The sequence below is a fragment of the Staurois parvus genome, unplaced genomic scaffold (genome assembly GCF_062004578.1).
Source record: "Staurois parvus isolate SC_StPar_1 unplaced genomic scaffold, SC_StPar_1.0 ptg000006l, whole genome shotgun sequence".
NCBI lineage: Eukaryota > Metazoa > Chordata > Amphibia > Anura > Ranidae > Staurois > Staurois parvus.
The window spans coordinates 9058952-9075286 of NW_028317802.1; the positions used below are offsets into that span (position 1 = coordinate 9058952).

Sequence of the window (16335 nt, forward strand, 5' to 3'; positions counted from 1 at the left end):
GGATGCCTGCCTTTACATGCACATGAACGTTAATTGCATCCCAGTCTTAGTCCGTAGGGTTCAATATTTTGTTGGCCCATCCTTTGCAGCTATAACAGCTTCAACTCTTCTGGAAAGTCTGTCCACAAGGTTTACGAGTGTGTCTATGGGAATGTTTGACCATTCTTCCAGAAGCGCATTTGTGAGGTCAGGCTCTGATGTCGGACAAGAAGGCCGGGCTCGCAGTCTCCACTCTAATTCATCCCAAAGGTGCTCTATCAGGTTGAGATCAGGACTCTGTGCAGGCCAGTCAGGTTCCTCCACCCAAAACTTGCTCATCCATGTCTTTATGGACCTTGCTTTGCGCACTGGTGCGCAGTCATGTTGGAACAGGAAGGGGCCATCCCCAAACTGTTCCCACAAAGTTGGGAGCATGAAATTGTCCAAAATGTCTTGGTATGCTGATGTCTTAAGAGTTCCCTTCACTGGAACTAAGGTGTCAAGCCCAACCTCTGAAAAACAACCCCACACCATAATCCCCCCTCCACTAAACTTTGCAGTTGGCATAATGCAGTCAGGCAAGTACTGTTCTCTTGGCAACCGTGTGAGTGATTTCTCACTCCAGTGAACGTGTCTCCACTGCTCTAGAGTCCAGTGGCGGAGTGCTCTACGCCAATGCATCCGATGCTTTGCATTGCACTTGGTGATGTAAGGGTTGGATGCAGCTGCTCGGCCATGGAAACCTATTCCATGAAGCTCTCTATGCACTGTTGTTGTGCTAATCTGATGGCCACATTGACTCTGCAGACAGTTGGCGACTTCTGTGCACTGTGCTCTTCAGCAAGCACTGACCCCTCTCTGTCATTTTACGTGGCCTACCACTTTGTTGCTGTTGTTCCCAGTTGCTTCCACTTTGTTTTACTACCACTGTCAGATGACTATATTTAGTAGCAAGGAAATTTCACGGATGGACTTATTGCACAGGTGGCAACCTATCACGGTACCACACTTGAATTCACTGAGCTCCTGAGAGCAACCCACTTTTTCACAAATGTTTGTAGAAGCAGTCTACATGCCTATAAGATAGGGAAAAACCTCCCGCGCTGCCACTACAATACTAAACTCAACACTACAGTTTAGGAAAACAGCTAGCACCCAGCTATATAACCAAATAGTGAAGATGCAACAAAGGGGGGTTGATACTGCTCACTGATTCACATTATTTCCTCCCTTTTCATATGTACAGTTCACTTATATCACTATGGCAGATTTCTTGAGCTGAGGACTTGTTTATTTGTTTTGTTTTCACATATGATAGTGCACTTGTGCTATTTGTGCTGTTTACGTTGTGAATCTAAATAAATCTAAATAAACTATGAGAGGTGAGAAAAATGGACAGCCCACAGAAAATGTAACACATGTGAACCACAACGTAAACAGCACAAATAGCACAAGTGCACTATCATATGTGAAAACAAAACAAATAAACACGTCCTCAGCTCAAGAAATCTGCCATAGTGATATAAGTGAACTGTACATATGAAAAGGGAGGAAATAATGTGAATAAAGTGGTAAAAATATATAAATAATGAAATATAAAATAATGATAAACTGGTATAACAATAATCAATACATAAAAAGCCCAAAAGTGATATATTCCAGTGCAGGACTAAACATGGATGACATGAATGTCAAAAAAGAATGGAAATATATGATGGGTGAAAAATAACACACAAACAAACACATCATAAATAATGGCAAAAATATTGCCACAAAAATGTGAATAAACACAAAAGATGGTGTAAAGTCCACAATAAACTACTACGTGTAAAGTACAATAGTAAACTTGATGGGTGATAGTGAAAGTGATCGACTTGACAAGAAATCCACCACCGGCAAATTGCCTCCTCACCTCCACGCTGCGACCCCTAAGAGCCAACAGACATCAAAGGCACTCAACGCCAAACAGATCAGCATCCCATGGGGGCCTTACGCACTAATCCAGGAACCGTCAACAACAGTGGTGGTATCCCCCTCAAGGAAAAAATGCACCGGACAGCCTCTCAAACAATCCCAAAAGAGGAGAAAAGGAACACTTTCATAGTGTAGTAAATAGTGTAATTTACGTGGCTCATGACGCAACGCGTAGGACGGAAGTGTGGTGACATCAGTTCCGGCGTTGACGGCATATTGCTACACCCATGCAAGTACACCCAGACTGTTACATGATGTTCTGAGCTTTATATACCTTGTATTTGATGTAAGTGGGCATTTGGCATTATGCTGCTCAATAAATTACACAACAGAGGTGTCCGTTTATGACACAGAGAATAGCTGCGATTCAACGGATCTCAGCTATTCTCTGGTCATTCACAGTTTATGATACTCAGGAGATCATGTCAGCCCTTCACTGGAGATCTGTGTTCTCCTTCCAGATTCTCCAGCCCACAGCTGGAGAATCGGAGGGACCGCAAACTAAGCAGCGATAATTTACCTCTGTTTAGTAAACTGATCTTTTACTGTAATCTCGTGAGATTATAGTAAAATCAGCCGTTTTCCAGCATTTGTAGACCGTTCTCCTTTCGTTTGGAGAACTGATCTACATATGCTTCATAAACGGCATTTACAGGAGAACTGTGTTCTCCAAGAATGCCGGAGAACTGAGCAGCGATCTATTACTGCTGGTTCATAAACGGACACCTTAATTACAATTAGTAAATCAATTCCAATGTGTAAATATTCTGAAATACAGTGTGACTTCTAAATAAACATACAGATTAATATTCTATCAATTGGATAACCCTTATAGATTCAAAATATTCACAATTATCAATTTTATGTAAATAATTTATGAAAATTATTTATTCCTGCAATTATATGCATAGCTGAAGCATGAAGCAGATCTACAACTTAAAAGAGAAAGTTAAAGAAAACAAAATCCACAGTGCACATTGTAGATAAAACCATAGCACAAAAATCATTCTACCAGACATTTCATAATCTTGCAATATATAGTGATTATGTATAAGCTCTGTACATCTGTATAGAAGATAAAAATTATTAAAAAGACATGAAGCTGATCAGAGCCAGATTCTGTATACCAAGTATAACTCATAGCCCAGAGCAGCAATGGTCAACCTTTTTGTAATGTTGGGCCCTATGTGTGGCCGCTGACATCACCAAAGGGCACACATTATATTAAGTAAATGTAATACAACAGACAACTATCAAATACTTCAGGCATGAACAGGAGATGGTCAGAGATAACAGGCACTATAGGTGTTGTTGGAGAGTGATGACATGCTTCAGGAGACAGTCAGAGACTGATAGAGATCACTGCTGTTACAGCTACTTTAATGATTTCACATGTGTGCTCTTTACAGCCAACTTAAAAGATGCCACACAGGATCCATGATTAAAGATCACAGTGAAAAAAATAAAAGGAATTAATGGTACGGAAAAAAGTAAGATTGTGTGAAAGAAACCAAGTCATTTAAAGACTTAAATACAGTCCAAAGAATAGTTTTCTTTCACTTGCCTGAATGAGCATATAGGTAAAGAAAACAGTCTTATGACTGCAGGGGCTCCAAGGGCCACACAATAAGTTCCAAAGGGCTACATGTAGCCCCCAGACCACACGTTCAGCACCAAGGGCCTAGAGTTGTAGCATACTGTACATGTAGTGATAACAAAAGTTCCAGGTTGCCACTACACATACCAATAGCACCAAATTGGATCTTCATTACTGCTTTCTTACCACTGTGCACTTTCTGTAATGGCATAGTGTACTAGAACTATGGTTTGCCCATTTGCCTTTTGGTTGTCTCAATATGGTTGTGCTTCTGTCTCAGTAAAAACATTGAACATTCTGGCTCTGTTAGTATAGTAATTTTCACTTGGTCATGCATAAAGTTCTAAAATGTGGGCATTAATATGACCTCAATATATAAATCATGGATCCATAGACATGATATGGTGCTTTAGTATTTATGCTGCTTTGATACCTTTTGATTCTTCAGACCCTTTTTAGGCAGATATCTCTGTTTGCTATTAAATATTGCAATTTAAAAAGCCAGACAGTCTTAGTTCATGAATTGCGTGATTTTCTGAAGATTGCACAACTCTGCATGCATACTTAAAAAAAAAATCTGCAATTCACCAACTTGTCAATTTCTTTGGATTTCAAACCAATTCCCTCTTTAGGAACTATAGTTAAACTATATATCAGTCTCATGACTATGAACAAATATTTGAGATAAGCCTGCGTATTTGTATAGACATTCATTCAGTTGATCTTAGAAAACAATGAAAGTAATTACAAAATATTCCACGCAGAGAGCAGAGACATATGATAGTTGGACACAGAGATAGCAAAAATTAAAAATGCAGCCCTTAGTGGAAAGCCACTTAACACATACAGCAAACACAGTCTTGAAGTTCATCAATTTTACTAAAGTTCTAAAGCATAAGAGAGGTTTTCCAGACTAGGGGATGGAAAATGCTTATGCTGATCATCATACAGGAAATTTCTGGCATTCAGAAATGTACAACAAATCACATACATATGTTATCTGTACTAGGTGCCATTAGCTATGCCATGGGATGTGGCAAAAATGACACAATAATTACCAATTAAGCCATGTATTCAACCAATAATCACTGTACCTAAGGTTTTTACATAGCAAAAATATAAATATAAGAATTTCACAATTGTTATTCATATCATATGCAAATATACTCAGTAAATATATCTAAAACTGGACTGGCCACATCTGATATTTTTAAAAACTGCAAATGTAATATTTTGACAATTAACAATTTAAATTCAGACCTATTATATCTATATTTAAGTAAAATAATTAAGTGTAACAAAAAATATAGGCCAAGAAATACCACACAATGTGAACTATGCATAACAGAAAATGGAAAAACGTCATACTGCATGTAAACAATATCAGCCTCATCAGAAAAACTGAAGGAAATGCATTTGCCTATAATACCAGCAACAACCAATTCAACCTCTTTCTTTGTTCAGGTTCAGATTAAAAGAAAAATCTACTGGCTTTCCGACAGCAAAATATAAATAGCTGATTTTACAAATCAACGGATCTTCATCTTATATATCCTAAAATGTAATGAAAAAATGTATTGTAAAATTTAGAAAAAAACTCCACAAATATTTAAAAAATTAAAAAACGCTGGCACCTCACCTGATGTGATTCACTAAGCCAACTATCAGAAGTAGATTTAGGCTCAGCTATTTGAAGATTGCTTTGGTATTTTGTAAGGGTTGTGTCCAGATTGCTTGTTGTTGCAGGAAAACAAGGTGGATAACAAGATCCTGGAGGTTCTGGAGGAGCCATCCTTACCTCCATGTACTTTAAAGTTCCATCTGTGTTCAGGTAAAGTGTTGGTTTATACTGATCCATATAGGACACAGGGAGGGATTTGTTTGGAAAACATGGACCACAACTGCTGTCATAATTCTTTCTAAGGCACCTTACTAATAATATGACAAATGTTACCAAGGAAACCAAACTGATGGCTACTAGAGAAATAATAAGATACAAGGTCATATTTGGTGCTGATTTAGAATTTGTAAGAAAATCATGAGATTTGGGGCTTTCCTGAGCAATATTCTCCATTATATTTACAATCAGCGTGACTGTAGAGGACAGTGAAGGCTCCCCATGGTCGCTGACGGAAATGACAAGTCGATGTTCTGTGTTATCCGTCTCCTGTAATCCTCGCAGAGTTCTGACTTCTCCTGTATATTCAGAGATGTGAAACAAAGCTGGACTGCCAGACTGAACAAGACTATAGGTGAGCCAGGCATTGTGCCCAGAATCCAGATCCACAGCAGATACTTTACTGACTAAATATCCAGCAGATGCAGATCTGGGAATGGTCTCTTGTGCAATGACTTCCCCTGAGTTCTCTGGGTATAATATAGAGGGATAATTGTCATTTGTATCCTGAATAAATATGAAGACTGAAACATTGGAAAACAGTTTTGGGGATCCAGAATCTTCCACCCTCGCAATGATCTGTAGAACCTGGAACTGTTCATAGTCAAAGGAACGCTGGGCATAAATATTACCAGTGTCGGAGTTAATGTAGACAAATGAAGAGACAGGAGAGCCGTCTATGGGATTCTCCGCTATGGAGTAAATAAGCTTTGCATTATCTCCCTCATCTGGATCTCCAGCAGATACTGTACACAACAGTCTGCCAGGATCATTGTTTTCTGATATGAAGGCGTTGTAAGCAGACTGTAGAAATACTGGAGGATTATCATTAACATCAGAAATATTAATGATTATTGTAGTCTGGCTGCTTAAAGATGGAGAGCCCAGATCAGAAGTGATCAATGTAATCGTATATTGTGAGACTTTCTCCCTGTCCAGATGTCCACTAGTGACCAGTGTATAACGGTTTGACATGGGCTGGTGTTTAAAGGGTAAATCCAGTGGTATTATCAGTTTAACTTCCCCATTTTTACCAGAATCTCTGTCTCTGACTGTAATAAACCCAACAATAGACCCTATTGGGGCATTTTCAGGCACCACGTTATTTTTAGAAGTAAATACAATTTCTGGTACATTATCATTTACATCTTGCACTTCGACCTGAATAACACAACGCCCCTCTAATTTAGGTGATCCTTTATCTACAGCCTTTACAAATAATTCATATGACTTTGCAACTTCAAAATCCACAACCCCTTTAACAAATATTTGGCCAGTTTTTTCATTCACTTCAAATAATTCTTTTGCTGAATCTGATGTATGATCATCAAATGAATATAATATTTCACTATTCACACCCTCATCTAGGTCTGTAGAATTTAGCTTTATAACAACTGTGTTTAGAGGTAGATTTTCCATTAGCTCTACCTTATAGCTTGCCTGATCAAACACTGGTGCATTGTCGTTAAAATCTAAAACAATAATATTAATCTGAATGGATCCTGATCGGGGAGGTTCTCCTCCATCAATAGCAGAGAGAATAAGCTTGTGTTCAGATCTCTCTTCCCTGTCTAGGTTTTTCTCTAGTACTAATTCTGTGATCAATGTTCCATCACTGCGATATTTTTCTGATAAAGAAAAATACGGATTTTGATTTAAGCTATAATGTCTCACACCATTTATCCCCACATCCAAGTCTTTAGCAGTGGGTAAAGTGAATTTTACTCCAGGATTTGCAAACAGCTCTATAATTTGTATTTCCTGATTAGTGACAGAGAAAATGGGATAATTATCATTAATGTCCAAAATCTCAATTTCAAGGCTGTACAGCTCCAAAGGATTCTCAGCTACAACCTCTAAATGCAGCAAACAGCTGGAGCTGTATCCACACAGGCTCTCTCGATCAATTCTCTCCTGTATAATCAGAGATCCATGTTTCTGGTCAATAATAAAATATTTACTACTTCCTTCAGATCCCAAACTCAGACTCCTTTTGTTAATATCTGCCAGTTTTAAGCCCAGATCCTGAGCTACATTACCCACAACATTCCCTGGATCTGACTCCTCTGCAACAGAATAATGAAGCTGCCCAGAGACCCAGCCCCAATTACAAAGGAGAAGGGAGAAAGCTACTTGCCATTTCCAAGCAATTGATAAGCATTTGCAGTCCATGTCTTTAATCCCTCTTCTGAGAATCAAGTCCTTTTGTAATCCCAATAAATATCCAAGTTGAGTTTAAATGATTTGTTGTATGAATAGCACCATATTTCCTGCATTGAAAACATCCACAGGGTTCTCATCGGAGCTGCAGCTCTTCTTTGTGTGTGAGAGAAGAGATGGGAGGGTGAATCACTGAGCCAGGGGGAGGAGAGCACAGCCTACATGAACAGATTCACAAGGTTTGCTTTTAAACCGTTTGGATGACTAGTCTGCCCTCTTCTGTCTAAAGATAATAACTACAACCTATTTTTAAATTATAAGTAAAAGCAGAGAATTTTTATTTTCAGAAGTTATGAAAGGTAGATTTAAATGTTATAAATGGTACATACTGTTGACACAGTAAAAGTGTTGAAAAAGCTAGTGTTTTTTTTTTCTTAATATATACTTTTATTATAGGTTGATGCATAATTTTATCCTTTTTAAATCCTGATGTAAATAGAATACATATTTGAGATTTTTTTGTCCGAGTGATACCAAATTCCAATTCAATTTATAGTTTTACAAAGTTTTTGCCAGCAAATTTAAAATAATTATGTAAAAGTAATATTTAGCAATGGATTTAGCTATGAAACTATCATTGTCATTTTTCTATTAAAATTCCAGAGGAAATAGATCAGGTGAAAACGGTAAAATCTGAAGTTAGCATAATATGCTTACTACGCTATACATTATATTACTACACTATAGTGTATACTACTAATAGACTGTATTACAGGTAATTTAAAAGGAATCAGTGATGATTTGGGATCAACTAAATTTTTTTGTAAGTCATTAAATTGCTGTTATGTTTATATAGTATATGATATGTACTGTATAGTTTTACAAACTATTTTATACATGACAGAGAGTTCAAAGACCCATAAGAGTTAACCAAAATCAGAAAGCTCACTTAGTACACCTTAAAATTAAGGGATCTCCTCCAGAAACTGTAGGTTGCCAATAAGTCATCTGCAGAAGATCATGCTGCATGTACAGTTGTGGCCAAAATTATTCAACCCCCAATGCTGTAAAGGGGTTTAGGGACTATAGTGTACATTTGGAATTGTATTCAGAATCAAATCCTACAAGGACGTTGTAACTACCCAAATGCAACTAAAATGACATCAATTGTTTATGTAATACAGTAGTAAATGGTTCTTATGTGGTTTCTTCATTGCCACAATTATTCAACCCCTTAAAGACTACCACTCTGAAGAACAGAGGTTCATACAGGTGCTTTCCATCAGGTATTGAAAACACCTGTGGATGTCACCGAGCAGCAATCAAGCATAATAAGCACCAATTAGGCAGCTTTAAAATGACTGTGATACTCAGCTCCTTCTAGACATTTACTGGTGTGGTTACAAACATGGTGAAGGCAAGAGAATGGTCCAGGAAGACAAGAGAAGAGGTGATTTCTCTTCACAGGAAGGGCAATGGCTATAAGAAGATTGCAAAGATGTTAAACATACCAAGAGACACCTTAGGAAGCATCATTCGCAAATTCAAGGCAAAGGGCACTGTTGAAACGCTACCTGGTCGTGGCAGAAAGAAGATGCTGACTTCGACTGCTGTGCGCTACCTGAAGCGTAGAGTGGAGAGAAGTCCCCGTGTGACTGCTGAGGAACTGAGAAAAGATTTGTCAGATGTGGGTACAGAAGTTTCAGCCCAGACAATAAGACGCACACTGCGTAATGAAGGCCTCCGTGCCAGAACTCCCAGGCGTACCCCCTTGCTGTCTCCAAAGAATAAGAAGAGTCGACTGCAGTATGCCAAAAGCCATGTGGACAAACCACAAAAGTTGTGGGATAGTGTTCTGTGGACTGATGAAACAAAATTAGAACTGTTTGGGCCCATGGATCAACGCTATGTTTGGAGGAGGAAGAACAAGGCCTATGATGAAAAGAACACCTTGCCTACTGTGAAGCATGGTGGAGGGTCAATCATGCTTTGGGGCTGTTTTGCTTCTGCAGGTACAGGGAAGCTTCAGCGTGTGCAAGGTACCATGAATTCTCTTCAGTACCAGGAGATATTGGATGGAAACGTGATGCAGTCCGTCACACACCTGAGGCTTGGGAGACGTTGGACCTTTCAACAGGACAATGATCCCAAGCATACCTCCAAGTCCACTAGAGCATGGTTGCAGAGGAAAGGCTGGAACATTTTGGAGTGGCCATCGCAGTCACCAGACTTAAATCCGATTGAGAACCTCTGGTGGGACTTAAAGAAAGCAGTTGCAGTGCGCAAGCCTAAGAATGTGACTGAACTGGAGGCCTTTGCCCATGAAGAATGGGCGAAGATACCCGTAGATCGCTGCAAGACACTTGTGTCAAGCTATGCTTCACGTTTAAAAGCTGTTATAACTGTAAAAGGATGCTGTACTAAGTACTAAGATTGAATGTCACTTGGGGGTTGAATAAAACTGATAATGCTGTGAGCACAGAAAAGACATTTGTGGTTATTTCATTATAACTGTTATGTTATATTTGTCTGACCTACAAGTGCCTCTTTAATGTAAATGTAAGCAAGATGACTGAATGATCAAAAGCAATGTCAAACTGGCCAAAACACTCAATTTCAGTGGGGGTTGAATAATTTTGGCCACAACTGTAGGACATAGAAGTTAATGGTGGCTTGGAAAATGGAGCATGTCATGATAATCTACAGTGGAGACCAAGTTTGCCCCTAATAACCTCTGCCTGCACTGTCCAATGCAAAGGTAAGCTGTAGTCTATCTTTTCAGAAAAGCTGCTTTGGAGGCAACCTGCATTTTCTCTTTATTAAATCGGAATTTTTATAAAAGAGCATGGGTCAGTGACAGGGGTGACCCATAAATTACGCCATACATATCGCTTTCAGGGTCCACCTTCCGGTACCCAACATGCTAGCCCCAGGCTCACAGATGCACAAGTGGAGCCTGGAATACATGGCAGGTGCGTGAGGGGGGGCCACTGCTACCGGGGGTGTGTAGAAGCAATCGGGTGGCAGCACAGCTGCCTGACTGCAGCCACTGGATTGTGTGTAAAGTCCAATGCTGTCAGGTCCATCAGTGAAAGGGTTAAACTTAAAGGGCAATTTTACTTTTTACCACCAAGCCCTCTCCTTTCCTTAGGAACCCACTTGCCTTAAGATTCCATTCTTCATCCACTATAATGATCTTTTAGATACTATGCCTGCCCAAAGTTGCCTGCATTCCACTAAGTGTTATATATACAGTACATGAGGGTGTAAGAGACCACTGCTTTACAAATCAAACTACCAGAACATAATAAAGAATGCTTTCGTCACTGACATGAATAAGCACTTAGGAAAATAGAACACAAACCCCAATCCACAGGGGCTTCCAGGGCTGCAGAGTAAGTGCCAAAGGGCAACATGCGGCCCCTGAACTACAAGTTTCATACCTAAAGTAGTAGTACATTGCTTATAATACTAGAATGCTGATGATAGTGATACAAAAGTACCAGGTTGTACCTCTGGTATCCAGCTGGATCTTCGTTACTAATTTCTCACCAATGTTTGTGCACGTTCTTTGATGGCATAGTGTACTATAGTTATGGTTTGCTCATTGCCAGCTGTATTTCTCTTCTAGTTGTCTCAATATTCTGCTTCTGAAAACATTAAAGACTCCGGCTGTGTAAGTTCAGTCATGTTAATATGATTACACACAGTTCTATAATTTGGATATTGAGTTGACCCCTAGATATATTCTATAAACCTGGTCCAGTTACCCATAGACATGACATGCTGGTAAAGATGGCTGAACACTGCCAGCATTCTTCATATTTTATTGGGGCAGATATAGAACGTTGCAATTTTTTAAATCCAGGCAACCTTAATTCATGAATTGTATGATTTTCTAGATTTCAAACCAAGACAACATAAATACCGTCCTGCAGAGTGACTGACCCATGCAAAGTGACTGACATATGCAGAAATGTTTCCGCCAAAATGTATTTATGTAATGAGAAGACACCCCTGCAGCTGGTAGAAAACCATATGAGAGTAAATATAAAATAGTCAGTGAGGAAGGCAAAGACATATGACAATTGGCTATGGAGGTGGCAAAACGTAAAAATCTAGGCCTGATTGGAATTCCACTTAACATATGCTTACAACAAACACAAGCTTAAAGGTAGGTATTAAAGAAAAACAAATCATATACAGTTGGTAACTGTACTGGGTGCCAATAGCTATGCCATTAGATGTGCCAAAAATGATACAAAATTTGCAATCACAAAAAAGCCCATTATTTAAATACCAAGGATCTTAAAAATAAGTATTTCATAACAACAATCCACCTTGTTAGAAAAACTGAAGGAAATGCATTGGTCTGTATTACCAATAGCAACCATTCACTTTCCAGTAAACCTTCTTTTGGTTCAGGTTACCAAATTTAAAGAATAATCTATTTGTTTCCTAAAGCCTAAAGGGTAGTGAACAAAACTGTATATATATATATATATATATATATATATATATAAAAGTAATTTGTATTTTTTTTATTACTTAATAAACTAAGGCAATCTCACCTGATGTGTTTCACTAAACCAACTGCCAGGAGTGGGCTTAGGCTCTTCTATTTGAGGATTACTTTGATATTTTGTAAGTGTTGATTCCGGAATGTTTGTTGTTGCAGGAAAACAAGGTGGATAACAAGATCCTGGAGGTTCTGGAGGAGCCATCCTTACTTCCATGTACTTTAATGTCCCATCTGTGTTCAGGTAAAGTGCTGGCTTATACTGATCCATATAGGACACAGGGAGGGATTTGTTTGGAAAACAAGAACTACAACTGCTGTCATAATTCTTTCTAAGGCACCTTACTAATAATATCACGAATGTTACCAAGGAAACCAAACTGATGGCTACAAGAGAAATAATAAGATATAAAGTCATATTTGGTGCTGATTTAGAATTTGTAAGAAAATCATGAGATCTGGGGCTTTCCTGAGCAATATTCTCCATTATATTTACAATCAGAGTGACTGTAGAGGACAGTGAAGGCTCCCCATGGTCACTAACGGAAACGACAAGTCGATGTTCTGTGTTATCCGTCTCCTGTATCCCTCGCAGAGTTCTGACTTCTCCTGTATATTCGGAGATGTGAAACAAAGCTGGACTGCCAGACTGAGCAAGACTATAGGTGAGCCAGGCATTGTGCCCAGAATCCAGATCCACAGCAGATACTTTACTAACTAAATATCCAGCAGATGCAGATCTGGGAATGGTCTCTTGTGCAATGGCTTCCCCTGAGTTCTCTGGGTATAATATAGAGGGATAATTGTCATTTGTATCCTGAATAAATATGAAAACTGAAACATTGGAAAACAGTTTTGGAGATCCAGAATCTTCCACTCTTGAAGTAATCTGTAGAACCTGGAGCTGTTCATAGTCAAAGGAGCGCTGGGCATAAATATTACCAGTGTCGGAGTTAATGTAGACAAATGAAGAGACAGGAGAGCTGTCTATGTGGCTCTCCACTATGGAGTAAATAAGCTTTGCATTATCTCCCTCATCTGGATCTCCAGCAGATACTGTACACAACAGTCTGCCAGGATCATTGTTTTCTGATATGAAGGCATTGTAAGCAGACTGTAGAAATGCTGGAGGATTATCATTAACATCAGAAATATTAATGATGATTGTAGTCTGGCTGCTTAAAGAAGAAGAGCCCAGATCAGAAGCGATCAATGTAATAGTATATTGTGAGACTTTCTCCCTGTCCAGATGTCCGCTAGTCACCAGTGTATAACGATTTGACATGAGCTGGCATTTAAAGGGTACATTTGGTGATATTTGCAATTTAACCTCTCCATTTTTACCAGAATCCCTATCTCTGACTGTAATAAACCCAACAATAGTCCCTACTGGGGCATTTTCCGGGACTTCATTATGTTGAGAAGTAATTACAATTTCTGGTATGTTATCATTTACATCTTGCACTTCAACCTGAACAACACAACGTCCTTCTCGTCTTGGTGATCCTCTATCTACAGCCTTTACAAATAATTCGTACAAATTAGCAAATTCATAATCTACGTCCCCTTTAATATATATTTCACCAGTAATTTCATTTAATTCAAATATTTCCTTTGCTGAATCCAAAGTATGATCATCATATGAATATAATATTTCACTATTTGCACCCTCATCTAGATCTGTGGCATTTAGCTTTATAACAACTGTGTTTAGTGGTAGATTTTCCATTAGCTCTACCTTATAGCTTGCCTGATCAAACACTGGTGCATTGTCATTAATATCTAAAACAATAATGTTAATCTGAGTGGATCCTGATCGGGGAGGTTCTCCTCCATCAATAGCAGAGAGGATAAGCTTGTGTTCAGATCTCTCTTCCCTGTCTAGATTTTTCTCTAATACTAATTCTGCAATCAAAGTTCCATCATTACGATATTTTTCTGATAAAGAAAAATAAGGATTTTGATTTAAGCTATAATGTCTCACGCCATTTTTCCCCACATCCAAGTCTTTAGCAGAGGGTAAAGGAAATCTTACTCCAGGATTTGCAAACAGCTCTATAATTTTTATTTCCTGATCAGTAACAGAGAAAATAGGATAATTATCATTAATGTCCAAAATCTCAATTTCCAGGCTGAACAGCTCTAGAGGATTCACAGCTACAACCTCTAAATGCAGCAAACAGCTGGAGCTGGATCCACACAGGCTCTCTCTATCAATCTTCTCCAGTGTTATTAGAGCTCCATGTTTCTGGTCAATAGTAAAATATTTGCTGCTTCCTTCAGATCCCAAACTCAGTCTCCTTTTGTTAATATCTGCTAGGGTAATGCCAAGATCTTGAGCTATAATTCCCACGACAGTCCCTGGATCTGACTCCTCTGCAATAGAATAATGAAGCTGCCCAGAGACCCAGCCCCAGCTACAAAGGAGAAGGGAGAAAGCTACTTGCCATTTCCAAGCATTTGAGCAGCATTTGCAGTCCATGTCTTTAATCCCTCTTCTGAGAAGTCCTTTTGTAATCCCAATAAGTATCCAAGCTGAGTTTAAATGATTTGTTGTATAGAAAACACCATATTTCCTGCACTAAAAATATCCACAGGGTTTTCATCGGAGCTGCAGCTCTTCTTTGTGTGTGAGAGAAGAGATGGGAGGGTGAATCACTGAGCCAGGGGGAGGAGAACACATGAACAGATTCTGGAAGGTTTTATTAACAAACAGACTGGATGGACTAGTTTGCCCTCTTCTGTCCAAAAATGAGAACTACAGCTTTATGGAAACATTTTAGGAAAACTGAATTTTTTTTAGTGCACTGCAATTTAGAAAAATCTGTTAAACAAAATTAAATAAGTAAATGATATTGAGATATCTAAAATCTTTAGTTATAGCTAGTCACCAGGTATAGTTGAATAAATATCAAGTGTTACACATTGTGTGTACAGTAAATAGACCAAATTGTGGAAATGTACAAAAATGATCATTCTATGTCAATTCTAAACTAAAACAGAGGCTTAAATCTGGTACTGTAAGAAAGCATAAACACAGTAATTATTTTATGCTTTATGCATTTATTCTGACTCATTAAAGAGCATAAGGCACCTGGAGCAAAACCTTGATCTTCTCTAATCACTATCTGTGGTGGTCAGGAAGAAATGGAGAATAATGTGTAATCATGATGAGAAATCTGCAATACCAAGTCCACAATTTATTAACCAATAAGTATAGGAACTCCCATAATACCACATTATGAGCAGTAAGATTTATTTTTCCTAAAGGAGTTTGGCCGACTGCAAAATATCTGAGGCTGGATAAAAAAAAACAGCCTTTGGCTGTGACATCCTCTTGTATGCATGTCAAACTTTTCATTTTCACTGTGCTGTCACAACTAATAGTCAATTTTATAGCAGTTTTAACAGTTACCAATCTAAAATACAGTAGCAAGGATGTTTTTAGAACTTGAATATATCTTGTCCTCTAATCCATTTCATTGTTGATTTGGTACTGATAGCTTTACAGAGGATGATTAAAGCAAATATAAAGCACAATCAGACCTAAGAATTCCTTAAATATGTTGATGCTACAAAGTAGTAACATGGTTATAATAACTTTTCTCTGTCTTGTTTAAAAGTAATTTTGTCAGTTGTCAATCATTTTTTTAATTCTACATACTGTATACAGTATGCCTCTACAAAGGACGCTTTAGGGGAATATTAGAAATTAATGATCAGATGTCTTTTAGTTAGATTTCCAGTTTTTTAAAGAAAGCTGTATGGAGTCAGACTGATCTGTACTCATACACTGGAGATAATTTTTCAGACGAACTAGACATGTACTGAATTTAGCATTACATTATCTCATCATTCATAATAAGAATGTTATTGTATCTAACTGATGAGCTGCTGAAGGTCAAAGTACACTTTTAATGAGATAATATTTATTTTACAAATAATACCATCAATGAGTTCCATGTCTCCCTACCACTAAATACCTTTATAGCAGTAAGTATGTAACAGTTTAGTTAGAATGTACAATAAAATGTTTAGCAAATACGCTTAGAAACCCTGGTAAGTGTTTATCGCTCTCTGTATCCCACTGGGAAAATGCAACCTCTCGATTGTTCCTGTTGGTTATTGTCATCGAAATCCAGAATTTTACCCAGAACAAAGAGTAGAGGAGGAAATCTTCCAAAGCGGACACTTGTTCTGTGGACAACT

The 16335-nt window shown here is 38.3% G+C and overlaps 1 protein-coding gene across 39 annotated transcripts in view; it reads right to left on the minus strand.

Annotated features, from left to right (window-relative positions):
* Positions 1 to 16335, minus strand: part of LOC149474319 (protocadherin gamma-C5-like) — a 561663-nt gene that overhangs the window by 148741 nt on the left and 396587 nt on the right. Inside the window, exon 1 of one of the 39 annotated variants that reach the window (XM_089655353.1) lies at positions 12179 to 14742. The exons of 37 other annotated variants lie outside the window; for them this stretch is intronic. In XM_089655353.1, coding sequence (XP_089511479.1) covers positions 12179 to 14608 — 2430 coding nt within the window. In that variant the 5' untranslated portion in view covers positions 14609 to 14742. Of the gene's footprint in view, positions 1 to 5189; positions 7768 to 12178; positions 14743 to 16335 lie in introns of those variants that run through there. One more of the 39 variants, XM_089655233.1, reaches the window with a different exon arrangement.